At 49.2% G+C, this 26,759-nt stretch overlaps 1 protein-coding gene across 4 annotated transcripts in view; it reads right to left on the reverse strand.

Annotated features, from left to right (window-relative positions):
* Nucleotides 1–2,484: 2,484 nt before the first annotated feature.
* Nucleotides 2,485–26,759, reverse strand: part of DAAM1 (dishevelled associated activator of morphogenesis 1) — a 50,219-nt gene continuing 25,944 nt past the window's right edge. The window contains exons 6-25 of one of the 4 annotated variants that reach the window (XM_062494908.1): nt 26,554–26,664; nt 26,340–26,443; nt 25,820–25,886; nt 25,368–25,485; nt 25,124–25,262; nt 24,714–24,772; nt 24,190–24,377; nt 23,552–23,857; nt 23,339–23,446; nt 19,214–19,243; nt 17,801–17,904; nt 12,630–12,714; nt 11,735–11,841; nt 9,899–9,987; nt 9,398–9,566; nt 8,551–8,658; nt 6,031–6,091; nt 5,277–5,408; nt 3,582–3,752; nt 2,485–2,984 (exon numbers count right to left, since the gene is read on the reverse strand). In XM_062494908.1, coding sequence (XP_062350892.1) covers nt 2,775–2,984; nt 3,582–3,752; nt 5,277–5,408; nt 6,031–6,091; nt 8,551–8,658; nt 9,398–9,566; nt 9,899–9,987; nt 11,735–11,841; nt 12,630–12,714; nt 17,801–17,904; nt 19,214–19,243; nt 23,339–23,446; nt 23,552–23,857; nt 24,190–24,377; nt 24,714–24,772; nt 25,124–25,262; nt 25,368–25,485; nt 25,820–25,886; nt 26,340–26,443; nt 26,554–26,664 — 2,466 coding nt within the window. In that variant the 3' untranslated portion in view covers nt 2,485–2,774. The remainder of the gene's footprint in view (nt 2,985–3,581; nt 3,753–5,276; nt 5,409–6,030; nt 6,092–8,550; nt 8,659–9,397; nt 9,567–9,898; nt 9,988–11,734; nt 11,842–12,629; nt 12,715–17,800; nt 17,905–19,213; nt 19,244–23,338; nt 23,447–23,551; nt 23,858–24,189; nt 24,378–24,713; nt 24,773–25,123; nt 25,263–25,367; nt 25,486–25,819; nt 25,887–26,339; nt 26,444–26,553; nt 26,665–26,759) is intronic. The other 3 variants (XM_062494911.1, XM_062494910.1, XM_062494909.1) reach the window with 3 other exon arrangements.

A 26,759-nucleotide genomic window follows, 5' to 3' on the forward strand; every position in this document is an offset into this window, starting at 1 on the left:
TTCCCCCCAAAAAATAACTCACGCCTCTGCCACGTACACTCACCGAAATCGTTTTGCTTTATTGCATATTGCCATCTTAGAAAATGTACAGTCTCATAACATTACACAGCATTTCCCACTAGCTAGAACTACTAACATCCTTGCACCTAACAGACTACCTTAGTCACTACGAAGCTAATAAAGTCCAAGACATAAACTTTCGTTTACAAATTATTATGGATTTTTTTTTTGTTCTTGTTTTGTTTTTGGCATTATTAAAAAAAAATCATCTTTAAAATACACACCCAAGAGAAAAGAGTGGCTACTTACACCAGCACCAATCTAAAAGTAGTTTTCAACAATGGCACATGGAATTACCTGCACACAGCCTTTGTATTTATTTATAGAGATATAATATTTTTTCTTTTTTCTATTTTTTTTTTTTGAAAGAAAACAAAGAAATGGCAAAGTCAGCCTGATAACCAGGCTGTTGTAAAACAATTTAAAAAAACCAAAAAAACAAACAAAAAAAAAACAACCCAAGAGGTTTGGAAGGGCAAGAGGAAATCTGCCAGGAAAGGTCCTGATGTGGCACTGGGGTTGCAGAGGCAGGAGTGGGTGCTGGCACCCAGGGACCCCAGGAGGAGATCACCCTTTCTGACCCCCACCACCTGTCCAATTAAACATATGTGACCAACCATTCCTTAAACCATCAGAAGCCAAACGTTTTGTTTTTTTTTAAAAAAAACCTTTTTTTTCCTTCTTATTTTATACATTTTTCAATTCCCCCCATAGTCCATTCCCTCAATTGTATCAGCCCCATTTTTTTCAGCCATAAATAAAAAATATAAATAGAGGCACTTTAGTTAAGGAATAGTATTATCATTACCTTTTGTCTTTATTTCCCCCTCCTTCTTAAAGCAAAGTGCTTAACTCCACCTTTGAACATAATCTGCAGGTTTTGCAGCTGCTTGGATATGAGGTGCTGGACTTTATTTTTGCGCTTACCTTCTTTATTTATTACTGCTTTAAATGCTACTCAGAATGTCTTTTTTTTTTCTTTTTTTCTGTTTTTTTTTTTTTTTTTTAAATCTACAGTGCGTTAAACGTTGCAATGAAAAAAAGAACAAATGGTAAAACCACAGCTCTTGACAACTCTGCTTTGAGAGAGATTTCACAGCTTTCACTCAGCACACAGACCCTGCGGCCTCCAGGTGCTTAGAACCATTTTTTTTATACAAATTAGTTTAAACAGCACTTTTGCTATACAGTACATATAGTTAGCTGACATCCCATACCCCACCAGTAATACCGATTATCTGACAAAAAAAAAAAGAACAACCAACCTTATTTCAAATAGTGTTAATATCTAGTGCAACAGGGACAAACTCATCTCTCCACAGGAAAAAGAACAAACAAACAAACAAAAAAAAAGATCACAAAAGTATTGGTGGTATAAAAAGGTTTTGTTTTGCTTTCTTAAAAAACATACCACAAATAAATAAAAGTAAAAAGTAACAGTCCTCTATATACTCAGCATAATTTAAGAATAGAAATGTTAATATGCTAATGGTGGTTATTTTTTATTCTCCAATTCTTAATTTTCTAAACCCTTAAATTATTACTCCCTGAGAGCTCTGAATTACTTTTATTATTGTTTTTTTTGTCTTTTTTTTTTATTTTATTTTTTTTTTGGACTGACATTTGACAGGTAGTTCTGCTTACAAATTTGCAATGACAATGAACAGCAAACCAGTCAAAAAAGGACCTGGCTAAGAGACGAGTGTTTCTTGGCATCGCTGCTTCTGTGTGTCCGAGAAAGAAAAAGGAAAAGAAGGTGGGTGAAAGCTGGTGGGTTTTATTCCAACCCCTTTGTATTTCAGGGACCTTTGGTCCTGACCCACCTTGACAGAGGATACAGTTTGTCCCATTGAACAGAAAGCAAGAACAAATTACAACACAAAAGTTTATGCTCTTCATCTCCTCCGAGAACCGAACCTTTCCCACCGTCTTGGGCCAGAAATCGTTGCAAAAGTATAAATACATCAGTGTGGCGTTACAGCAAGAAGCACTTTGGGGTAAAGTTTGTCCTTTAGCAAGGTGGCAGCAGGAGGAAAAAGAGCGTTTCCCAAGGATGACGGGAAGAGCATCGCCGGGAGCACCCGCGGCGCCGAGCTCGGGAACCAGCGCGAACGCACGGATCTGCGAGTTCCTCAGAATAATCACAACAATGAGAGAAAACAAACAAACAAACAAACAAACCAACCGATTAAAGTTCAGTCAACTTTGATTTTTGTCTTTTTTTTTTTTTTTTCTTCCTTTTCTTCTTTAAACCGCTCGGCTTGTGTGCAAGGCGTCCCCTGCAAATGGCCCGGGGAAGGTTCTGAGCAGGAGAGCAGCAGGAGGCAGCTTCCCCGCTGGCTCTGGGACCACGGGGACGACCGGCGGCTTGGGGTTGGGTCCTCTCTTGCTCCACGGACGCGGCATTGTGCTTGTGCATGGGGAGAACTACTTTTTGGAGCGGGGAGGAGGCGGTGCTGGCGCTCACCACCACGAGCTGCCCACGCACCTCCCTCCACGCCCCCCGACCCGACTATATACACAGTATATACACACACACGCACGCTCGCCCGCGACGACAAAGAGCGTGCCACTGTTCCGCTTCGAATCGCAAGGCAGTGTCATTGGAAACAAAGGAAAAACAAACGACAAAAAAAAAAAAATCCAAAAACCACAGCCACTTCAGAAAGACTGACCCGCGTGTCTTTTGCCGGGTTTTGCTGTCAGTTTGTATCTCAGAAGTTGAGCTTGGTGACGGGCCTCTCGCGGCCGCTCTCCGCCAGCTGGCTGGTGATGCGCTTGCGGTTCCGCTTCAGCTTGGTCAGGTCCTTGTCAAAGACTTCTCCCGAGCGCAGGGCTGACACCAGGTCATCAAATTCACCGCTCTCCTCCCCGGTCTCCTTCGCCTTCCTGGCCTTGCGCTCCCGCTCCCGCTGCTCCTTCAGCTGCAGGTTGTGGTGGTTGGGGGGAAAGAAGGCATCTCAGTCTCACACAGGTGGTTGTGGGGGTGCCCAGCACGTGCGTGGTGATCCCCAAACTCATGGAATAAAGGTGGTTTCCCATCCCAGTGCTTATCACGTGAGAGCTGGGCAGGGTTATTCAAAAACCACATCCCTGGAAGTGCTCCAAGGGCAGGCTGGACAGGACTTGGAGTAACCTTGTCTAGTGGAAGGTGTCCGAGCCCACAGTGAGGAGGTTGGAACTAGAACTAGGTCACTTCCAATCCAAACTATTTTATGATTCTGAGATTCTATGATACAAGCCATAGGCTGAGGGGTCACAGCCCCATGGCTGCTGCTTGTGGGTCACAGCAGCCGACAGCACCAGCTCTGCTGCACATTTCAGCTGCAAGACCTCACCAACCCAAGGTCATTAATGAAGTAATCAAAAGCGAAAAGCCATTGGGTCTAAGACCACAGAAGCTCCCTTCCCAGTCTTCAGTGCTCCCCGTGCCACCGTGGCCACCATGGGGACATCATGTCATGGTTGCCACACTCCCAGGTGTTCTGGAGGTGCTGCCAGACTTGCTGGTGTGTGCTCACCTGTGCCTCCATGCGTGCCCGGCGCTCCTCCTCCTCCTTCCTCTTCCTCATGTTCTCGTTCTCCTGCTTGGCCTCGGTCACAGCTTGAAGGAACTGGTCAAAGATGCCAAAGAATTCGTCAGGCTGCATTTTGTCTGTGTCTTCTCCAAAGTGCTTCACAGCCTTGGAAAACTGGAAGAGAGAAGACAGGGGTGCATCAGTCTTGGATAAATCCACTGGACTGGTGAAACTTGCAACCTGATGGAGCAGAGCGAAACACTTCCAGCAGCCATAGCACACAGCAGGGCTTTGCCTCATCGAACCTTGATTTAAACCTGAAATAAATCACCTGGTGTGTTACCTGTTGCCCTGCAAGACCTGGATCACTATCAAGCACCCCCTCTCCCCATCTTGCCTCTGGCTCTGCTGAGCCTCCCCTGCCCCAGCTCCACTTTATTAACTAAGCAGCAATAAAAAAAAGGAAGCAAAATATTGTGGGACTGAAGACATAAAACTAATAGTAAACACGGCAGGGGAAGGGAAACTTGCACTTTTAAGTTTTTCTTTGAAGTATTTTTGGGGTATTATTTATCATTGCCACATGCTCTGCTATTGAAACCAAATGTGTTGGTGAAACTTCTAAAAAGAGATTTCTGCCCAGACTCAGGCACAGCCCTGGGCAAGGAAATAGGGAGTTTTCCAGCCTCTTGTGCTGTTTGCACACCATTAATGTGAGGGAGTCGAATCAGGCCATAGCAGAGGTCAGAACAGGACATCCACAATCTGCCAACATGTTCTGGTCCCCAAGCAGCCCCCGAGTTGTCCTTGGGACTGACACTCTTTGTTCTCACTTCCAGTCTGAAGGAGACTCTTTGTGCAGAGCAAGTTTGTTAAAATTGTGAAGGCACATTCTAGAGATAAGCACACTTAAAAGGAAAGAAAAACAAAATCAAAGCACCAACAGATTTATTAGTTGCTTTGATATTGCAGGGTAGACCAAGAGGAACATTTTTAAAGCCTGCCTGTATGATTTAGTTTTATTTGCAGGGGTGCCCCAGGCTCTTCAAAAGACATTTAGTGCATTTTTATTTCTTTGTTTATTTAAGAGACTTAACGCTTCAAGATGTAGGGGGGAATCTGAGAAGTGCCACTATATAAGTCAATATAATTGAGGTTAATCTTGCTGATTTTAATCAAGATATTACAATTCACTGCCATACTACAAGAGATTCTGGTGGGGGATGGAAAGCTGAAAGTGCTCTCATCATGTGATATAAAGTTTATAAATGTTTCTGCTTTCCTAAGAGGAAACAGGAACACAACTTGAATCTGGACATGCGTTTAAAGAGCAAAGAGCTGGGGCACTGCACATAGCCCATCCATTCCAACAACCATGGAAAACTGCTTCAGAGTGGACTTCCACAGATGCTGAGGACCACGACCAGACCTTCTCTTCCAGATCCAGCCAGGGCAGCAAAAGATGATACAGTCTGCAGAGCATTTGTCACCAGTCTAACTCCCTGCAGAGAGTATCTCTGCCAGGTTACCATCCACAGGCCAAAAGCATGGCCTGGGTTAACCATGGCCTCGGGGAAGTCCATCATAATGCCCAAGCATGGGTCAGAAGGACAATGCCAACTGGACAATGGGTACAGCCAGGGAGAAGGACGTGAGGCTGAAAAGCTGCTCAGATCTCAAGGACACTGCTGGCCTTACCAGCTCTTTTGCTTCCATCAGGAGATCTTCGACATCCGAGAAGCTGAAGCTGGCCAATGTGATGAACTGGCTGACGACAGACACAAACTTGTCACCTGCCTGCTGAACCTGAGACTTCTGGAAGTCTAACTCCTTTGGGGAAAAAAAAAAAAAGGTAAATCTGGTCAGGCCCTGGCTGATGAGGGACACAAATACCACTGGGCTCTGGTAGTGTCACTGGGAGTGTGCCTGAATCAGTGCCAGGAGTTCTGCCAGCCCCACCACTGCTGCTCCCCCTGCCATGCATGACACCCTGGATTACACTGCCTGAAGTAAGATTTTAAGCCAAATCCTGCAGGAAAACTTACGGAAGCAGGATAATTCAGCAAGACAGTGAGTCCTTTGGGATACCTCCACCATTTCATCACCACTCCAGCTGTGCTGCAGTGCTCCCCAACCCTCAGTGGTTTTACAGCCAAGGAAGACTCCTCTGCACATCACAGATCCTCCTTGGGCATCACCACTAGGTTTACTCAGCCTCCCTTGATGTATTAGACATAAACCATGCATGTGCCTGAATACACATGGTAACTTCAGTGCCAAAACAACCCTGAGAGGACAGGCACACGTGCAGGGCAGGAAGGAAAGGCAAACAGATCTCCAGGATGTGAGATAAAAGCAGCTTCACTGGGAGCTCCCTGGCCTGCCTCCCTAAGGAAGGATGCAGTGCTGCTCAGAGCCAGGCTGGACTGCACTTGATTTAAATAATACTTACAGTCTCCACTGCTCTCAGGCCGCTTCTCAGAGTGTTTATTTCTTTCTCCAGCTCGGTCATGCTGTTGGAAATAGCAGGATGTTAATTTTCAGCTTTGCCCAGCAAAATCTACAGCTCTCTGCCCAACTTGACCATGGTTTTCCCACTGAAAAGACCCCAACTCTGCCCACATTGCTTCCTTTTTGCACATCAGTGTGTGTCTCAAGCAGCAAATCAGGCTGACAGCCTCTAAGCTGGGACTATCTCAAAGTGGCTGCAGCTGCTTGTTTCAAAACAAAGCGCTTTTCTGTATTTTTAATCAAGGGGACTGCACAGGTTTAGCAGCTCAGCAGCCTCCAGCCCTCTCCAAGTGAAAGAATGGCTCAGGAGAGGGCCTTGGTGGGCACAGATTTCTCTCCAGGTCCAGCAGCAGATGGGATCATTGTCCCAGTGCACAGAGGACAGTCTTTCAGGGTACCACGGTTGGGTGAACACCAGGCAAAGCACCCTTCCAAGGAGCAGCCAGGCTTTCACAAAGGGAGACAGCCCAAATATAGAGAAATAAAAATAAATCACCATGTCTGGCTCTGGCTTTGTTTACACAAGGCTCAAGCCCCTGATGAGCTTCAAATTCAAGTGCTTATGGGTTTCTACCACTATGTCTGAGGGGAAGCTTTCTCACAAAGCCTTGGTGACCACAGGCTTGATGCCTTTCCAGGGGTGTCTCTGAGAGGGCTGGGGTCCCTGGAAATGCTGATGCTGGGTCATGGGGCAAGCATTCCTGGCAGGTTTAGTCTGGGAAAATACAGTTTTGGGAGCCCTGTGCTCCAGCAGTTCATTACTAGTGGTGGGATTGACAGAGGCGGCAATTTCTGCTTCACAGCTGCAGGACTGGGGGGAATTCAGGGTTTTCCAGAGCTTTAGAAACTTTTTGGTTTCGCTCTAGATTGGACCAAACCCAAATGTTACATATGGTGTCCAGTTTAGAGTGAAATGATAAAGTTTAGGAGGGTAAAGAAACCCTCTGCAGGCATTTTCTTTCCCATACGTGTGTCTGGGCAACAGCTGCTGATCAGGAGCATGGCAAAGCCAGAGTCTCCATGAGCATGGAGCATGTCCTACTCAGCCATGCCTTCAGCTGATGCCTACAAACTAAGCACCACACACCCACAGAACCATGGAATATCCTGAGTTGGAAGGGACTGACAAGGATCTCCAAGTCTAGCTCCTGGCCCTGCACAGGACAGCCCCAAGAATCCCACCCTGTGCCTGAGAGCATTGTCCAAAGGCTTTAGGAGCTCTGTCAGGTTGGTGCTGTTACTGCTGTCCTGGGGGAGCCTGTTCCAGTGCCCAGCCATCCTTTGGCAGAATAACACTCTTCCCTGCATGCCAAGATTTGTCCTGTCACTGTGCTCAACCCCAATGGCTGATGATTATTTGACATTTTATACATGAGGATCTTTGTTTTGCTCAGTACACATCTTCCCTGGGAACCCACCACTGCTACAAGAGACCTTTGAAGCTTGGAAGACCCTCGAGCCACTCTAAGTTCTACATACATTTCATAGCATCATGGAATGGTTTGGGCTGAAAGAGACCTCAAAGCCCATCTAGTTCCAACCCTGCTGCCATGGAATACTTTCCACTATCCCAGGTTGCTCCAAGCCCCATCCAGCCTGGCCTGGAACACTTCCAAGGAGGAGACATCCACAACTCCTCTGGATAACCTGTTCTAACTACACCCTGTCTAAAGAGGTGCAGTTTCAGCCCCTTTTCATGTCCACAGCTAACACAAATGGCTGCAGAAACATGTGATCTTTGCTACTCACATCCCTGAAGTGTCAAAGCCCATAAGCTCCTGCTGGAGTTAAAAACCAAAACAGAGCCTCATTGATTTCAGAGGTACTTCAGCGCTTACTTGAGGGCTTTGCAGGGCAACAGCAGATTCCTCCTGAACTTAAAGGTTCGGGCTGTGTTTAAGGGCTTTACTGAACTGGGGCAGCCTGTTTCCAACAGGTCACTGGGCAAGGTTCAAAAGCTGGTTGCAAACCCCAGAAACTCCACGTTGGTAGAACAAGGGGCAGGCAGGACCTGGATGCAGGTGAGTCCCTCACATATCTGCCTGGTCCTGCCCGTGCTGCAGGCAGAGCCTCCCTGGCACATGAAGATCAACAGCTGCCCTTTATCTGCAGCCACACCGCAACCGCTTCCTCCCGGATTACTTAATGTACCATTAGAAATTAATTAAATGCTTTTGTGGTGAGATAACAACAGGAAGCGGCTGCTCCAAGCAGCTCTCCTCCCCCAAGATCAGAAGTTTAGAGCCTTCCCTGCAAGGGCTGTGATTTAAAGCTGCCAGGTGATGTTTGATTCTGAGTCCTGGGCTGCTCTGGGCTAGTGTGGCCACAGCATGGGATACAGCCCAGCAGCCAGGATCTGGCCAGGAGGGTGAGCTGGGGTGAGGTGACATGGAAAAGCAGGCAGAAATGAGGGGAGAGGCACTCCCAGTGCTGCCTAAGTGCCATCTCAACCCCTGCTTACTTGACTTTGGCTGCCTGTGGGATGTCTCTCAGCTCCTCATGCAGGCGGAGGACTTTGGGGTATTTCTTTTCCACGACAGTGATGAGATAGTGCAGCAGGGTGATATTCCTAGAAGAGAGGAGCAGAGAGGTCAGTGTGGCAGCATGTTGGGGAACTCACTGTTCAGGCAAAACCCCTGGTTAAATCCCAACCCCAATAATGAACTGAGGATTTCTGCAAGGATGCTGCTTGATGCCTGTGCTGGGACATGGGGTGGATCTGTCCCATGCACAGCTACAGGGCAGAGCAGCCTGGTCCCTGAAAGCAAAGGTTATCCACAGGAGGAACCCAGGGGAGGTGACTTGAGCATCACTGCTCTTGTCTCCCACTGTCTTTACTGAAGGATGAGGCAGGTTTGAGACCTGACCCTGCTCCTCCTGCTCTGTGAACAGAGCTCAGCAAGGCAGAGCAAACCAGGCAATGGCTACATCAACATGGGAGAGTGGCAGAGGGAGTCCCTATGGAAAAAAAGCCCCTGGAAACCCTTTCTCTGCCTCTTGGCATCTACAAAGGGGTTAAAAAGCATTTGGGAGATGACCTCCTAATCAGCTTTGGTTGCAGTTTAGCCAGCCCAGGAAGGAAAGGCCCCATCAATTGCTGTGCTGATCTGCAGCTTCGTTTCCCTTGAAAGCTGTCCTGCTCAAAAAAATGCACACTCACATCACTGGATGTACCAAACTGGGCAGCAGAGGGAGGGGACTGCTCCCACCAACCCATGTCCCAGAGGTAATGCTAATGACCTCTGCATTCCCTCAACACCCCATGGGGCCCATGGATGCTACCAAGGATAAGGGCAGGGCCTGCTCACTTGTCAATGCTGGACTTGGTGTCCGCAATCTTGTTGAGGCTGGAGATCTTAAACCCGAAGGCGTTGCCCCTCTGGCCCTTGTTCATGTAGTTCCCAAAGGCCAGGACCACCTCCAGGAGCTGCTGGAGGCTGCTGCTCTGCAGCACTGCCTTGGAGCCAGCACGGATGGCTGAAAGCAGGGAGGGGTGGGACATTATCCCCTGCCACAACAGCCCACCAGCAACCCCTTCAGCACCCCCAAAGAGTCCCTTCCCTTCCCTTCCCTTCCCTTCCCTTCCCTTCCCTTCCCTTCCCTTCCCTTCCCTTCCCTTCCCTTCCCTTCCCTTCCCTTCCCTTCCCTTCCCTTCCCTTCCCTTCCCTTCCCTTCCCTTCCCTTCCCTTCCCTTCCCTTCCCTTCCCTTCCCGCTCCATGTGGACCAGGCTCATCCTGCCACGGAGGATGCTTTTCCTGGAGTGATCCCTGTGCTGGCACAGAGTTCCTTAGCAGGTCTGGTCACTTGCCTTCCACCTTGGGTTTGACTTCTGCAACTCTCTCTGCAAACTTCTTCTTGAAGTAGAGGGACTGCAGCCTTTGCTGATAATGGTTTATTCTGGAAAAAAAGAGGAGGTGCAAGCTGAGCTTTCCTTGCTCCAGGCAGAGCACTGCTCACAGCTGTGCTTACAAAGCACGCTTGAGCCAGGGTGATTAAAAAATAATGACTCCTTTTCTCCCTGAAACTGTGCTGGGATGGGAAAAAACGGCAACTGAAGCTACAGCTGTCCTGGGGTGGATCCCCGTGGGTTCTTAAGCACATGCTTAAGCCTATCCCCTTAACTCATCAGGTTCAACAAGTGGAGTTTTACACCCTATTGATATGAGCAAACAGTTCTTTCATAACCACTCCTAAGCAAAGGTGCTGATGAGGTCTGGGCTCCCCATGGCTTTGTGATTGGCTGCAGCTGGAGAGAGGCTCACCTAGGACCAGAAACTAATGAAACTGGACCTTCTGATCATCAGAATGATGGACTGGGCTGCAAAGCCCTTTTCCTGGCCAGGTCAGTGATGGCTCTGCTCATGCCAGTTGTGTTTATGCTAACCAAGATCTCACTTGTGTGCACATGGCAGTCTGATTTGAGACACTGGGACCAAGGACCCACAGGAGACATTCTCACACATGCTGTTGTACTGATCAGAGGCGACAAAGACATCGCACTCGGTTACAGACCACAAGGCAAAAATTAGAAAGCTGTGCTGGAAATCAAAAACATTTGCAGCAGCACACTATGCTTTCCAAAGGATGAAGGCATGGGAGCAACACTTGGGTGAGAGTCTGTGAAGAAGAAAGGTGACCTGTGATAGAAAAGCTAATTCTGAGTGTCACTGAGCCCCAAGGGCTCAGGTCTGAACTTCCCAGCTCCCTCCTGCCTGCCTTTGACACTCAGCCAGCACACAGCACATTGCCCAGTGCTCATCGGTGCATTTCTCAGGGGGCACAGGAGCATTTCTATTTTTGATCTCCAATTGCAATCTCCAATTGTAAAACTCGCTGACCTTGCCAACAAGTGACTGGCTTGAAGTTCAGCTAAGAAATTCAAAGAGCTCAATGCTCAGTTCAATTTAAGTAAGAAGCTTCAAGATTTTAACCCGGCACCTCTAGAGGATGTGCATGCAATAGATAAGGTTATTCATCCCTGAAGACTCCTCAGTTTTTAATGACTGCTACCAGGAAGAAATGACATTTCCTTTTCAGCCTCATACAGTCCCAGGAGCCTTGGAGATGAATCAATCCTCAGGTGAGGAGTGGGACTCATCTACACAGCAGGGCAAAATGTACATATATCAGGCTTGAATATTCATTAGGATGAAAGGGAAAGGAGCATTGTGTTACCATTTTAACAGCACTTCCCATCTGGGCCACAATTAATCATAGAATGGTTTGGGCTGCAAAGGACTGAAAGATCATTTAGTTGCAAACCCCTCTGCCCTGTAGGGACACCGTCCACTTGACCAGATAAGACTGCAGAATCTCAGCATTATCAAGGTTCAAAGAGACCCTCAAGATCATCTAGTCCAACCATCAACCCAGAACCACCACAAGATCCATCTCCCCGTGCCTCTCCCCGCTCTGTCCACCTGCTGCTTGTATGGGAGCACAACCCTGATTTTAGGACCAGAGCATCAGAAATGATCCTTGTAATTTGGAGCACCTTGGTTGCCCTCCTGTCTGCTTGGCCCACTCATTTCTTGATGTGAAAAACAGTAAGAAAGGCTTATTTCCCAAGCAGGCTCCATGAAACAGCCACCTCCCAATCAGCCTGTGCAGACACTGGCCAAAATGTGTCCCCTGAGCCACCAACCTGCTCATTTCGAAGAGGAACCGGTCAGCCTTGGCCATGCGGTCCAGCTCGTGCTTGTGCTCTTCCAGCAGGTCAATGTCACCCTTTTCAGGAACAAACTTCAGCAGCTGAACAGGAGAAAGCACAGCAGTGGATGTGAAGTCCATGCATGCTTTTTCAGGAGTTGAAATGATTTATTTCCCTGAGTCTAACACCTCTTCAGCATGTACAGACAGTGACCCCAAGGCACCTGCAAAATCAGTGTTATTGCTGTCCCTGTGACCTTCCTCACGTTACTCCATCACGTCAGTGTCTCCTGCCTCTGCCCTGCCATCACTCAGCTTTTACAACAAATGAATTAAGTCTGCTCCAAGGAGGTTTCAACATCAGCTCTACCAGAGGAGATGTCAGTCAGGGACTCCCATTTGCTGCAACTCTACTTACTGGCAGGTGGAAATTGCGTGCAATGAATCTTCCCACATCCCTGCTCAAAGCGCAATTACCAGCTCAGCTTTAAGGACAGGTCAATAATATGCTTCCAAAGGAATTCAGAGGGGGTGAAAATGGGATTCCCCATTCGAGGACTGCACAAACACTGTGTAACCATCCAAAAATAAACCACCACTGAGCAAAAACTTCAAGCTGCAGCCACATACAGGGGAAATGACCCCACCTCAGGGTCCCAAGGCAGACCCTGAGACAGGAATGGCACATGGGGGCCATGCTGCTCCCAGCACTGATGCCACAACCAAGCTGCTTTCCTGCTGCTCCAGCCCACCTGGGTGGTTTTTCAACATATGGCTGGTAAATAATTTGGGGCCCAGCACACTCAAAGCTGCACTTTGGTCCCAAGCACCCTGCACAGCATTGTCTCAGCACGAGGCAACCACCAAGGAACACGAGACACGTTGCCCACCTGTTCCAGCATGTCTTTTGGGAGGTCCTCCTGCTCATCCATCGTCAAAATTGCTCGTTTGATCTCCTCATTTGAGAGTTTCAGCCTGGGAGGTGGAGGGAAAGGAAGAGTTATTCCCAGCCCAGCATCACAAACATCTCTATCCAGCATGTTATGAAGGAGGATGTGTGAGAAATGTGGTAGAAAATAGAGAAATGCTCTGCCAAGGCTCAGCACAGCACTGAGCAGCCTGGCCCTGCTGCAAACAGGGGGTCAAACCCTCCCAGCCAATTCCCTGTCCCCACACCACAGCTGCCATTCCCTGTTTTCCTATTTTATAGTACTTTATGTAAGGATTGTAAGCAATACATTAAATATCCAACTTTCAGATGTAACTCTTTGCCCACAGCAATGCTGCTCCTGCAGTTCCAGCACCCCCAAAGGCCACATGGCCACTGAGGTTACATTCCCACTGGCAACAGAGCCCAGCCCAAGCTCAGGACTGCAGCTCAGCACTGCCCCTGAACCCAGTGCCACAACCCTTAAGGAAAATCTGGCAAATTTCCACTGCTATTCTTGGATTTAAACATGGTCTCTCCCACTTTTCCTGACCATCTTCAGCTGGAGTCTTCCTCTAGGAAAAAACTAGAAATAAATCGAAAATTTGGACAAGTGGATGTTCAGCATCCCAGGAAACCCATCAGTTTGTTGTTTTTTTTTTTTTTTTTTTTTTGGGGGGGGGGGGGGAAGGGGGCTGGGACGGGAACTCAAACCTCTTGGAAGTGTAAGAAGCTGGAAACCAGCCTCTTCTCCACGTTTTTCTTCCTCTACTTCACCTAACAGGAATTGAAGATGCAGCCTCAAATTGGAGATTTCCAAAGCCACAGACCACTGTGTCACAGCAAGCAGCACCAGGCTGGGCTTCCCTGGCAGGGATCTTTCTGCCAGCAGCCCACAATAAGCTGAGGCAACACAGAGATGGAAAGATGCCCTCAGCTCCTCCTGGGTTAGAGCAGCCATTAATTACAGTTTAATTTGACTGCAAGGAACCGCTCCCTGCAAAGACTTTGATTGCAAAACCACACGTATTTTTCTTATTCTTTGCATTGTGGTCTACAAAATAATCTAAATTAAATAAAGGGGAAGCCCAGAAACTCCTGCAACTCCATTTAGCTACATCCTCTCTCTCACCCAGCATGCAGTCATGGTTAAAGCCACTGCAGATCCAGTTTTAAAAATGTAATTCCCTGCACTCGCACGCAGGGAAAAACCACAGAGTTGAAAAGACCTGTTTGAGGAACCCCAGTATCGGTGATCAGTGCTGCCAAGGGATGCTGAAACACTGGATGTGGCTCAAAGGAATGAGCTGAAACCAGAAACACACCCTACAGCAGGATGTGAGACCTTGGAAGTCAACCTGATCAGCAGATCAAAAAGAAGATCGGGAGCTGACTTGATCACTCTGAGTAATTAAACAAGGAGGGTGTTTTTCACCCCCACCTCTCTTCAGGGAGCAGACTGAGACTGTGAAGTTGGGTTTTGGAAGCTAAAGCTGGTACAGGAAGGGTGCTGGTCTCTAAGGACAGGGTAGCAAGGGCTTTGGCTTGGAGTATTTTGTTCAAGACTGGAAGTGAAGGATTAGCTTTATTGAGACAAGTGCATCTTACAGACCTGGTAAGTAAATATTCACACCTTATGAGCCCATGCTTCTCATCCTGCACTCAATCCTCTCTCATCTCCTCCTCAAGGGAGGATCCTACAGAAGGCCTGTTAATTAAGTAGTGAATTAAAATTTACCTCAGCCAGGAGAGGAAGCTCAAAGATTACACTGAGCAGTGGCCAAGAACAAATCCAGAATCCTTGGAAAATATCCCCTCTGGTGCTTGCAGTAACAAGCAGCCACATCCTGGGGTCACCCTACCTGTCCCTTACAATGGCTAAGGCCAGGATGGGACATGATCTGAGGTGGGATGGGAAACTGCAGGAGAACTCCTTTTACAGCCAAGCAGGAACAAGAATGCTCAGACCACCAGTCTCCACCCTGATGGAAAGCAGACATTGGCTAGATCTGGGCATTTGGGGTTCCCTGGGAGGCAAAAATGCTCCTGGGAGAAGGGGCTGGGCAGGCAGCTACTCCTCATCCACAGAAAAGTACCATGATCATCTCCAGGAAGGTGGGGGCAAGATGAGGGTGACTTTTTTAAGCCCTTACTCATTGAAAGCAAAGTCAACAATAAAAATGCATTTAAAAAGAAAGAAGTTGGGAAAAAAAAAAAAAAAAAACCCAAAACTTTTCACAGGAATCATCACAATCCAGTGCCAAGAACAAGAGCCTGCCCCTGCATCAGCAGAGAGCAAGCGCGGGGCGCCAGAAGAAAACAGCTTCTCAGACAATTTGATGGGAAAGGGGCCAGTGAAAGCTAGAAGCTTATCTATAACCACAATAATTATCATTGCTGGCAGCAGCTGTCGAACGCGAGCCGTCTGAGAGGAGCGGGGTCACAGGAGTGGCTGTCACAGGGATTTAGAGGCAGCAGCCCGGCAATGCGAGGTGACAGCTCGCCAGCCCCGCCAGCTTTTGTGGGACCCCGAGGACGACGTGGTAAGTGTGAAGGGGAAAAACAAATTCCGCCGGGAAAGGGACTCGCCCTCCCTGAAAAGCCACATTCATCTGAGAGGGGAAGAAAAAAAAAATAAGCCTCATGTCGCCTCGCCGGGGGAGAGGAATCAAACGAGCCATTCACTGCTGGCACAGCCAGAAAACGATGGAGCGAGGGGTGGATTTGCATCTGGGAGAATGCAGGATTAAAAATACACACCCGTACACACACACCCATGCACAGGGAGCAAAAGCAAGATGTGGTGGGTTCACGGGGAGACGCGGTAAGGCACTGACATCAGCAAAGCCTTCTCCAAAAAAACAGGAGAAAAAAAAGCAAGTGTTAAAAATATTCTTGTGCTTCATTACAAGCTGGAGGAAAATCCAGTGATCTCACTGCACAATAATTTCTCCCAAAGCAAGGGAAACAGGCAAAAAAATAAATCTACAGAGAGAGATAAAGTATCTCACTGGCCGTAATCTTTCCACGCTGCGAGCCAGACAATGCCTGGTGAGCTCACAAATGTCTGGGCTAAATCAGGGGCCAAGCCTGCAAGTCCTTTCGCATGTGAAAGTCTGCTCAGCCCCGTGGTGGCCATGCCAGCCAGGTGGGACAGTGCAGCCCAGCTGCCAGACCAGTCCCTTTGGAACAGTGGGACCAGGGACCCACTGCTCTGCCCAGCTTTGGGATGGGCAGCTGGCGTGGGCAGAGGTAAAAGGGTTTCATGGAGTCTGCTGGAGATGCAGGAGCTGGACCTGAGAATACTAAAAGGATGCTTGGGCTTTATCCCTACTCCACCTCTGAGGTACTTGGCATCAAATCACCCAAAGGGATTTTGGGGAGAGAAGCCCAGCTGTGGTCCTGGGAGTACCATGGGATAAACTCCAAAGCACTTCCAAAGCAGTATCTGAGGCAAGTCACTGCAACTTCAAAGCCACTCATTCCTGCATGAAGATGGGCCTGGGAAAAGCCATATAGGTGGCCTGAGGACCACCTTGCAGGGCAAGTCTGATCCTGCTTCTCCCCTAGGAATTGGCCCACAGGGAAAGGCAGGCAGGCAGCAGCCTCTGTCCTGCCCTTTTTGTGGGATTAGTTACTGGCAATTCGTTTCCAGCCATCGCTTTCTTGGAAGAGAAAGGTTTGCTGGTGAGATGAAATTGAGACCTTCACTCAGTAAGACGTGCAAGATGCCTTTGAAGTTGAGTGCTTGGGTCTCTCCCCTTCCCACCGAAGGAGCTATTTGTGTGCTTCCCAATATACACTTAAACCTCTGGCTGAATCACACCTAAACCCACTCGGCGCTCAGCCTACGTATGCCGGGAGCAGTGCAGCCAGTGCCCCAAATCCCATCGTTTTACTTGCTAATAGCTGCCTGCCACAGACATACTCATTTGCCTGCTGCTTTAAACTCTGCTTTCATCATCATCCTTTTTTATTTGGACTGCTAGGAAGCACGAAAATCCCCAGAAGCATCCCAGAGCAAAGCCAGCCAAAACCAGGGCAGTTTTACCCCTAAATGCCGTGTCACTCATCACCCACAGGCTGCCAAGCCCCTCTGGGAGAATCACCGGGGGCTGAGTTACCCATCCAGAGGGGTTTTTTTTTTGCAGACATCAGCCTCTCCAAGCTTTCTAGGGAAGGAAATCAGCTGGGCTGCCCAGACAAGGCACCATCTCCACTTGGAAGAACCAGACAGAACCCACAGTCTGGGAAAACATTCGGCTGCAAATTCAACCCACCAGTGATGCTGCTACATCCTGGCCAGTCCTGGGTGGCACAGAAGCTTCTTCTCCAGACAGCACAGTAAATATTTTTAAATTTTACTGATGTTGGATTACTTTTTTTTTCTGCATGAGTCAGAAGCAAGTGGCATTTTCTGCTGCTCTTTGGGTGCTGTTTTCCAAGTAGCTACACTGATGGCTCATCCTTTCAGACCACCACAACCTGGTTTCCCTTTTGTCAGTATTCAGTCTTAGTGGTGTAGTTTATCTTGCCGAAGTAGTTTTTATAATTTTGGCAGCCATTTGGAGATCAGATTTAACTGCTGGTAGCAGTGCTGAGCCTGCCTGGTGAGGAGTGTGAGGGAGGCTGCCAGAGCAGCAGGGCAGCTGTAAGAGGGGGACATCCCCTTCCCAAAACTCAGATGTGGGCAGCAAGGCCCTGGCCAAATTACTGCTGCTCCCTGCTGATACCCAGCACCTCCCCAGGCCAGACAGACCCTCTTCAGCCGCCAGCAAAGAGCAAACAAAATCCAGGCTGACAAAGGTAAGAGGTGAAATCAACCCACTTCCACCTCCTGTGAAAGCTCAGTGGGTACCCCAACCCCTCAGGGGCTTTCCAGGGACACCAAATTGCCATGTACCCAGTTAATGACCCAGTTAATTGCTTCCCCCCCCCCCCCCCCCCCCCCCCCCCCGGCCAGGATCACCCCACTAGGAGGACGTAAGGCTATAGCTGGGTTCAGGTGTCACTGGCTCTCCTGCTGCACTGGCTCCTGTCATCAACTCCCTGCTCCAGGGATGAGGAGCACACTCAGGGAAGAGCATTAAGCATCCCCCCACTTCCCAGAGGGCAACAAGGCATTAGCCATACCTGGAGAGGAGGATGTTGCAATTCTGAGCTCTCCGGCCGTCTATGACTGAAAGCTCCTTGACTTTGTGCCGGGAACTCAAAGTGTCGTCGATGGCATCTTCCTTCTATGAGAAAATAATAATAAGAAAAGCCTGGAGAAGAGCCATGGAGCAGCAAGGACATTTAGTACTCTCAGCACACAGCAGTGTGATACACAGCGGGCCCCCATTAATCAGGGGTGTCACCCTGGGTTATGGGTAAAACCTTGTGTAACCGAAACACAGTAAGTCATTTCATAAACCAGAGCTGGCTTTGAAGCCACTGGTTAGAAATGTAAATATTTTCTCAGACAGGGAAGATTTAAAAATCTGCAAACACACGGGTGCTGCTGAATAAATAAAGGGGGGTTTCTTAGCATACATACTTGTGATACTTCATTAAACCCTCGCATGGAGTATTTCATTACGGGCTGCTGCGCACACTCAGCATCGCTCTTGCTCCTCACCCCTGCTCCAAACATCTGTGATCACCCTTCATGCATCAGTCCTCCTGAGCCAGCTAACCCATACAGGCTTGCAAAAGCCACCAGCTGCTTTTTCAGTGAAATCCTCCCAAAAGAAGGGATTTGAAAGCAGGAATTGGTGTGGCATAAGCACCCATATCTCCTAAGTGGCTTAGACACGTTACCTTCAGATGGGTAACAATGTTGTGGTTGTGGGAAAATGGGCAGATCTACATAAAAGCAGCTTTGCAGGGCTGCCCGAGGAGTTCATGATGCCCCAGGTTTTAATTTACCATACTGCATATTTTAGTAAGGTTAATCAATTAAAAGCTAGCTATTCAATCCTTCTGGAAGGAACACAATCTGGAGCTGAAAGGTCCTGAACGTTACAGATCCACACTAAATGTCCATGAACGTAGGAGACCTGGCACATGGCCACTGCAAGGGCCACGAGTGACCACTGAAATTACCGTTTTTTTATGAATTTTCTTGTAATGAAGAAAACATGCAGATGTGAGAAGAGGGAAGAGAGGCAGGTGATGGAAAATGAACCCCAAGTCACCCAGCACCAGCTGCCCCTCTCATGTGCCTTCCCTGCTCTGACCAAGCAGAGGGCTTCAACCCACAGGTTTATTTCCATCTTCTGAAAATGAAAACTGATCAGGGGTAGGAACTTCTCTGTGTTCAGCTGCATCTAAAAATCCAACTCCTGGACTCAGACACTAGCTTTGACCTCAGGCCAGACAGCAGGGAGGGTGGGTTTTGCCTTACCAGCCTCCCCAGCATCAACTTTCAGGCTGCTCCTTCTGGTCATCTTTGCACCTCTCTGATTCAACCCCGTTTGTCACATATTAATCCCCCTCAGAAGCAGCCACGTGCCCCCATGTCCCTGTCCCCAGCCCCACATCACACTCCTGCAGGTGCTCACTTACCTGTCTGGAGCTACCATTCACAAAGAAGTCCTACAGCCATAGCAGAAGCATGGAAAAAGGCAGTAAAAACACATGCAGTTCAGTGATCTCAGCAAAACCAGAGGGAACTGAAGCACAGAGAAGGGAAATGTGCAGTATGGGGGTGGGGGGTTGGCAGCATGGGGAGGCACTTGGGAATGCCAGAGCTGAACCAGGGGGGATGCAGGTGAAAATGTGGGGTACAGGATGTGCAGAAGGGGAGAGCTGATGGAAGAGGAGGCTCCATGAATGAATGGATCAGGCCAAGGTACATTGTGCACAGAGGTGAGGAGGGGACACGGGATGAGGTGGGAGGATGCTGGCCAAGCCCTGCTGTGGCCCAAAGGCACAGAACTGCTCAGCCTGCCGTGCTGGGAGGAAAATTGCTGGTTCTTGCACATCTGAGGGACTGAAATGCCAATGTGACTGCCAGGAAAAACAGGGCTTTTAAATGGAAATAACAAGAGGCGCATCCTGGAGCAAATCTGGCCTCAGCAAAACTTTACCACTTGCCACAGCAATACGCTTCCCCTCGAGTTCTCATCCTCCTCCCTGCTTCTCCAGGGCTTGGCAGCCTGCCCAAGTGCCACCCCAGTGCCCACCAGCACCATGCCTCTCCCAAGACCTGGCTGTCCTGCTGTCTGTTCCCCCACCAGACTGGAAGCAGGTGCAGTAAAGCTGGCACCACACACACGTGCACATAGACACACCGTTTTCCTTCCTCATCCCCGTGGCTGAGCTGTGCTGATCAAGAGTCTTGTAGGTAAGTCTTTGGTTCAGTTAAGGCTAAGGATCAGTGTTTCACTAATCAATGTCTTCCCAGCAGTCTCCTCTGTGGGACAGGCACGAAATACACCCACAGGCTGCAATGGGTATCTTTATCTTCGTTTAACTGGTCCCTGACTAGGAGCTCTTCCTTCCACTTCAACCCTCAGACCTGCCCCAGATGCTCAGACTTGCCCCAGGCTGCTAGAGAGGGAGGAGGACATGGTGGCTTTCTTTGCTCTAGGAGAGGAAGAGCTGCTCATGCATTAAAGTAGAGAAAAGGTTCACTACAAAAACCTTCCCTCTCTGCCTCAAACCAACTTCATCCCAGCCCCTTTCCCTCTCAGGAGCAGTGATCCAGCCTGTGTTGCAAGACAGTGTAAGGAGAAGCAGCCTTAAATGTGCTGTCACCATCCCCACAAACAATTCCCAGCCCTGCTGCCCCTGGCCCCCGCACAGGTCACTCTCCCTTGCACAGAGAAGCTTGAGGCTTTACTTCCTTCATCCTTTTTTGGGAGATGAATTCTTTCCCAGCTCACTGCTAAGCCCCTGGTTCAACAACACATATTTTTTCCACTTGGCCCTGACTCTTTTAGATCACTCACCGCTGCAGGACCTGCCAGGACTGCCCTGCCTGTGTCACTGCTACTTATCAACATCACTCCCAGCCTCTACACCCATGAAGACTCTCAAGACATCCCTGACAGAGGCACAAACCCCTGTGTAGTTTAAGCCCTGACTGTCCTGGACTTGCCTTTCTCCACCACTACATGCACACCCTTACACAGCTACTGCCAGGTCTCATGCCACAGCCAACAACCCCTGTTGGGGTTTTCTGTAAATGCTGGTATTCTGTACAGCTGCAGGGCTGAGATGTTCTCTGGGGACAGGGACATCTGCAGAGCCTCGGCTGGGAGGATACAGACTCTCCTAGCAGCTTCAAGCACTGCGAGGCAGGGATGCTCCCAGGCTGAGCCCCAGGAAGCCCAGAGGGTTCCCATTCTCCCCACATGGAAAGGGCCTTTCCCAAAAGCTGCAGAGCTCACTTAACAGCCTGCATTTACATCCCAGCCTGTGATGTGGGAAAAACTTAAAGAGATGCTTAAAATTAAGTACATTGTTAAGCCTCGGGTCTGTGCAGCACTTAGGGATTCCCAGGCACTCTGGCAACAAAACCAGACAAATCCCAGCAAAGGCAGCCCCACAGCAGCCATCCTGGGGGGGTCAGAGAGTTCCGTGCACTGCACACACCTCTGCCTGCTGTCCCCAGCTCCTGCTGGGACACTGGCCACATGGATGCACCACTTGACCATGCATTTTCAGAGCCCTGGTTTGTTTGGGGGCATGGGCAGGCAGAGAGGCAGCCCCTGATGTCCCATGTCCTGTGGATATTGTGACTCAGGACAAGTGAGAGGCATGATCACTGAGTAAGGGGCTCAAGACAGGGAACAGGGAGGAGAAAGCCCTGCTCCTGCCTTGCTTCTTCGTGACAGAAACCAAGTTCTGCTAGAGCTTGAAAATGCTGTGAGTTATTAAACCATTATTAGTTCACTGTGCCTCAGGGACAGGCTGTTCACTCCCCCAGCCCCCCACCATGTACACAGTGCATGTGTTACAGAACCACAGAATGGCTGGGGCTGCAGGGACTGTAAAGATCCTCTAGTCCAACCCCCCTGCCATGGGCAGGGAACATTCCACTCGACCAGGCTGCTCAGAGCCCCATCCAGCCTGGAACACTTCCACTCCTCCTGAGCTCATGGAGCACATCTAACCCTGTACACTGGTCCCTGCACTGCTGCTGGCTGCAGAGCCATGCACCCCCTCCCCATCCTGGGACTACTGCTTGGAGCACCCTGGGGACTTCCAGCTAGACAAACACATCCCTCAGGCCCAGGGAGATGTGTCCCATGGCTCCACTCACATAAAATGAACCACATGCAACTTGTGCATCATGTCCCCAAGGGCAGCTCCAGCCCCAGCAGTATCTCACAGGTGGGATTTTGCCTTTTCTTTCCCTTCTGCCTTTCAGATGCTCTTGCAGCATCTTCTGCCAGTCCCTGGCTCCTTCATTCAGCTCCCTTTTGGTCCTCATCCCATGTCACAGCTCTCCTTGCACCATCTCCCTGTTCCTCCTGGCCCCAAACCTAACCACTACTTCACCCAGCCAGACCTCAGCCAAGCCAAATTATTTTTAAATTCCAGCCTGTCAATGATCTGAATCACACCAGGTGACTCGTGGGAAGGCAAGCCCGAGGGCAAACCGTCCTGCTGACACTCAGGTTTCTATTCTTGCTCCTCTTCCATTCCCATTCCTTGTCCTCAGACCTCAGACGTGCCCTCCAGTAGGCATGAGTCAAGCTCCAAAAATTCGGGGGAAGGAGACATTGCTGTGGTCACCTATTATCAAAACAATGGGGCAGGCAGAATGTACTTCTGGTGGGTTACTCTTGATGTTTGCCCTGCTCTAATCCACCCTGATCTTTCCCTCAATTAAGCCTCTGGAACAGATTAAACTCTCACACTGCCAAATGAGCTTATGGGTTTGTTACACTCCTTCCTGGTACCATCCCTCTGACTGAGCCTGGCCCAAAGGAGACAAGCTGCTCTCTCCTCCAGGAACATAGCCACGTCTTCAGCAGGTGAACATCTCTTTTCAGCCTCTCTCTTTGCTTTTTCTCCTGCCTTCTTGAAACACTCACTGCTTTTGCCCATTTTCATCCTGCCTCGGGTAAAATAACTGTCTCATTTTCTTCGTGTGCTTTGATGCCTTCCAAACTGGGGTTATAGTGCTTGAGCAGGAGATTAAAAAGTGGAGACCTTTGCCTGCAATGACATTATTTTGGTTTGGTTTATTTGTTCAAAGTTCACATTTTGCTCTTGGCTCACTACAAAAATAAAAGAAGAGACCCACCCATGGTAGATGTGGGCAAAACTTAGTCCTTCTTGGCCAGAGAGGGATAGAAATTTTCCACCCAATACAGACACATGGAGCAGTTGCTGGTAAGAACAACCCAAAAATATTACCCAACTGTGGCCACATCTGGGGGTTATTTTCATAACATTCCCTCTCTTTTTTTTTTTTTTTTTGTGTGTGTGTGTGTGTTTTTTTGGTGATCCATCTTCAGGGTTCATGTGGTCAGGTATGTGAGGAGGGGTGGAATCAGGCACAGTGAACCACTCTGGCACATGGATGAGAGGACAAAGAAGATGAAGGCCATCTGGCAAACATGGCTTTGGTATGAAGTAATGATGGGAGATGTGTTTTGGGCCCACAAGTGAAACCATGTGATCCTGTATAGATGACACCTTGCCCAGGTGTGCCCATCCCAGGCCAGCTGTTACCTGCTGTCTTTGGTAGGCAGAGAATGTCCTTTCCAGGTCTTCAAGGTCCAAGATTTTGAACACTTTTGTGTCATCTATGTTGGTCCACACGGTGCCTGCCAGCTTGTTCTACAAGACAGTGAGAGCATTGTAGGTTGGGGATCTCCTGCCCATTGCCCTTTCATCACCATCCAGCACCTCCAGTCTCACTGCCCAAATTATTGCCCTGCTTACCTCTGGAAGCTTGGACCAGTTGAAAGACTTGAGGGCGTTCGTCGGCTGGGGGATGCTCTTCTTCTTGAAGGCCATGCCCAGAGGTGGTCCAGGGGGAGGCATCATCCCACCCAGGGGTGGGGGTCCAGGGGGAGGTGGGGGACCACCTGGAGGAGGTGGTGGGGGAGGTGGTGGGGGACATACCCCTGGGAGAGGTGGGGGTGGTGGAGGGGGAAGAAGAGACCCGGGAGTTGGAGAAGGTGAAGGGCCACCAGGTGCTCCTGGTGGCATGGGAGGTCCTCCAGGACTGGCAGCACAGATGGCCCTCTGGGAGAGAAAGAGGAATGGGAACTGGTCATATGGAGTTGGGGGACACCACCTAAGAAATACCCCAATGCTGATTTTTAATTAATTTGGTTAAAATTTAGGAAACAAAGAAAGCATTGAAAGACTTCAACACTCCTGACTGAGGCTCAGTGCAGCTGAGAGGCAGAATCACCCCATCACTAGGGACATGCACCTCAGTGGCTCTTCCAACAAGCTTCTTTCTCCAGTCCCCCATCTGAGCTGATGCAGCTCAGCCTCCTGAAATCACCCCACAGCATTTTTCAGGGGCTTTGGGACTGGACCCACAACAGGGAGTAGGTCTGAGGTCTCACCCTGCTCATCTCGTGGAGCTGTGCTGTGAGATCTGCCACTTGCTGCTTGACCTGCTTGTGCTCACTGGACTCCTTCTCCAGCTTTTCCTTCATCTTGTTCAGTGTCTGCATCATCTCCTCCTTCTCCTGGGCCTTGGCATCACACTCCCGCTCCTTCTTCTCCAGCTTCTGCTGAAGCTCTGTGTGCTCTGCAACAGCCCCAGGAGACCACTTCTGGGTGACAAACACTCCTTTTTGCCAACAGCAGCCTATGGGGGGGCTAAACCCTACACTGCCCTGCAGAGAAGCTGCAGCTGACAAAAGGGAGCCTGTGCTGTGCCTTATTACCCCATTTGGAGCCTCTCCATGAAATAATATTATTTGCTTTGCCCACTTCCCATGTCAGCCCCATGGCACAATACGATACTATCTGAGCCCTTCAATAAAGCCTGCAGATAAATGTATAAATAAACATATAAATACATGTGTATATTAACTGTTTAGCCAAGGTTAGAGTTGACACTGTGTATTTCTCTATCACTCACCTTTTCTCATTTTCTCTGCTTGCTCTTTCCACTGTTTCACCTCATTTTCATTGACTAACCTAAAAGGAAAAGAGATGCAGTACGTGAGACAATAGGAGACCATCACCAGCGAGGAACATGACTGAGGAAATGGGATTTAAGGCTTCCAAACTGATACACCTAATAGCTTTGCTGTGTGTCCCCTCAGCAGGGTTATGTAAAATTTAACAGAGAACATGCAAAAACTCCTAAATCTCAAATATTGCTTGCAAGTGCTGTCTAACAGAAAGGATGGGCCTCATTGTTAAGGTGGGGTGAGTGCGTCCTGGGAGGGGAGCAGCTGCAGGGATGCTGGCCTGTGTCCAGCCAAGAAGCAGGAACATCACCGTGTGACAGTGATGAGTAAGTAACAGTGACACTTGAGCACCTACATTCGTACAACGTTTTTAATGTTGAAGTTTTCCAGGGGAGTGGCATCGGGGTCCTGCCCTTTGTCACTCTGGATGACGATCTGCTGCACGATCCTGTCGAGCAGCAGCCAGTACTGGACAGTGTTGCCACTTCTTTTATCTGCAGGGAAGAAAGGGGAGAGACTGATGTGAGCAAAGGGGCAGGAGAGCTGGGCTGCCAAGCCTCCAGCAAGCCATGGGTTTCCTGGCTTCTCCTTGGACTCACAAGGCATCTGGAGACAGTGGTGCAGGATGGACATAAAGTGCGGGTACGCCTCGCTGTGCGTCAGCCTCTTCCTCGTCAGCTCGAACATCTGGGTTGCACTTTTGGTGTCAATGTGGACCTGTAGGCAGGAGCCAGGCAAGGTCAGGCCACTGCACCCACAACAGCACTGCCTGTTCCCCGAGTCTCAGCTCCAGACCCCACGAGTCACCCCCACCCCAAAACTGACAGACAAAGCAGCCCCACTGCCCTACGAGGGGCAAACAGAGCTGTCGGGCAGCTAGAGGACAGAAGGGCTAAAGCAGGCTCTGGGACAGATGTTGCAAAAGAGCAGGGCAACAGGAAAGATTTCCAACCTCCACATTTTATCCAGAAGACCACTCTTTATCCTAGGGCACACAAGTGTTTTGAACTGGGACACTGAGTGCCAGTGTATCAGCAGCGTTCGTACTCACCAGTTCAAATCTTTTGGCAAACTCCAGCTCATCTTCATTTCTAAGCATTTCGAAGAAATCTAAGTGCCTGAGGAAAGAAAGGGGAGGGAAAAAACCCTGTTACAAAAACCAAAACAACCTGTTAAAAGCAGATACAAATGTGACAATTAATAAATTACAGGCAACTGGTCTGTCAGCAGACCAGACACTGTGAGGGCTTGAAACAGCAACTGGACGTTCAGCCCTGACTTCCTAGTCACTACAGGATGTTCAAAGGAGCCTTTTGGGATGAAAAGAGGTGGATGAGGGCTGACAGCATCCCCTGAATCCCTACACATCACCTTCACATCACATCCTCCCCAGCTCAACCCTACATCAGAACGCAGCAAAACCGTGTCAGAATTTTCTTCTCCCTCTCTGGAGACAGCAAGGAATTTCTGTAAGAGGCGTGACTCTAGAGCCACGTGATTTCCCCAAAGGCCAACACCTGAAGCAAGGGCACCGGACAAAACTCACAGGTGTGCTGGGGTTCACTACTCACCGGTCCAGGGTAGAATTTTCATGTTGTCTTAGCTTATCAATGACTGGCTGGATGCCGAGCATGAGGAATTCGTATCTCAGATGGAGTCTGAAATCCAGGCTTTCCTGCAAGGCACAGTTGTGGGCTCAGCACAGCAAGGTGCACATCCTCACAAAGTTCACAGAAATAATAGCACCCCAAACACACCCCAAAGCCTCCCTGTCCCAGAGCTCACCACGCCTGCCCCCTGACTCAGGACGGCGTTGATGAAGGACATGATGGCTGTCTTGAGGCTCACTTCATCTCGGTACCGGCCCGTGCTCTTGTCCAAGTCGTTGATCAGCGTCTGCCAAACACAGGGTGCCAGTTAAATGCCCCGTGACAGCCCCAGTGCTGCCCAAACAGCCAGGGAACACAGGCAGGAGCAACTCCTTGTGATGC

This window comes from Cinclus cinclus, chromosome 6 (assembly GCF_963662255.1).
Source record: "Cinclus cinclus chromosome 6, bCinCin1.1, whole genome shotgun sequence".
Classification (NCBI taxonomy): Eukaryota; Metazoa; Chordata; class Aves; order Passeriformes; family Cinclidae; genus Cinclus; species Cinclus cinclus.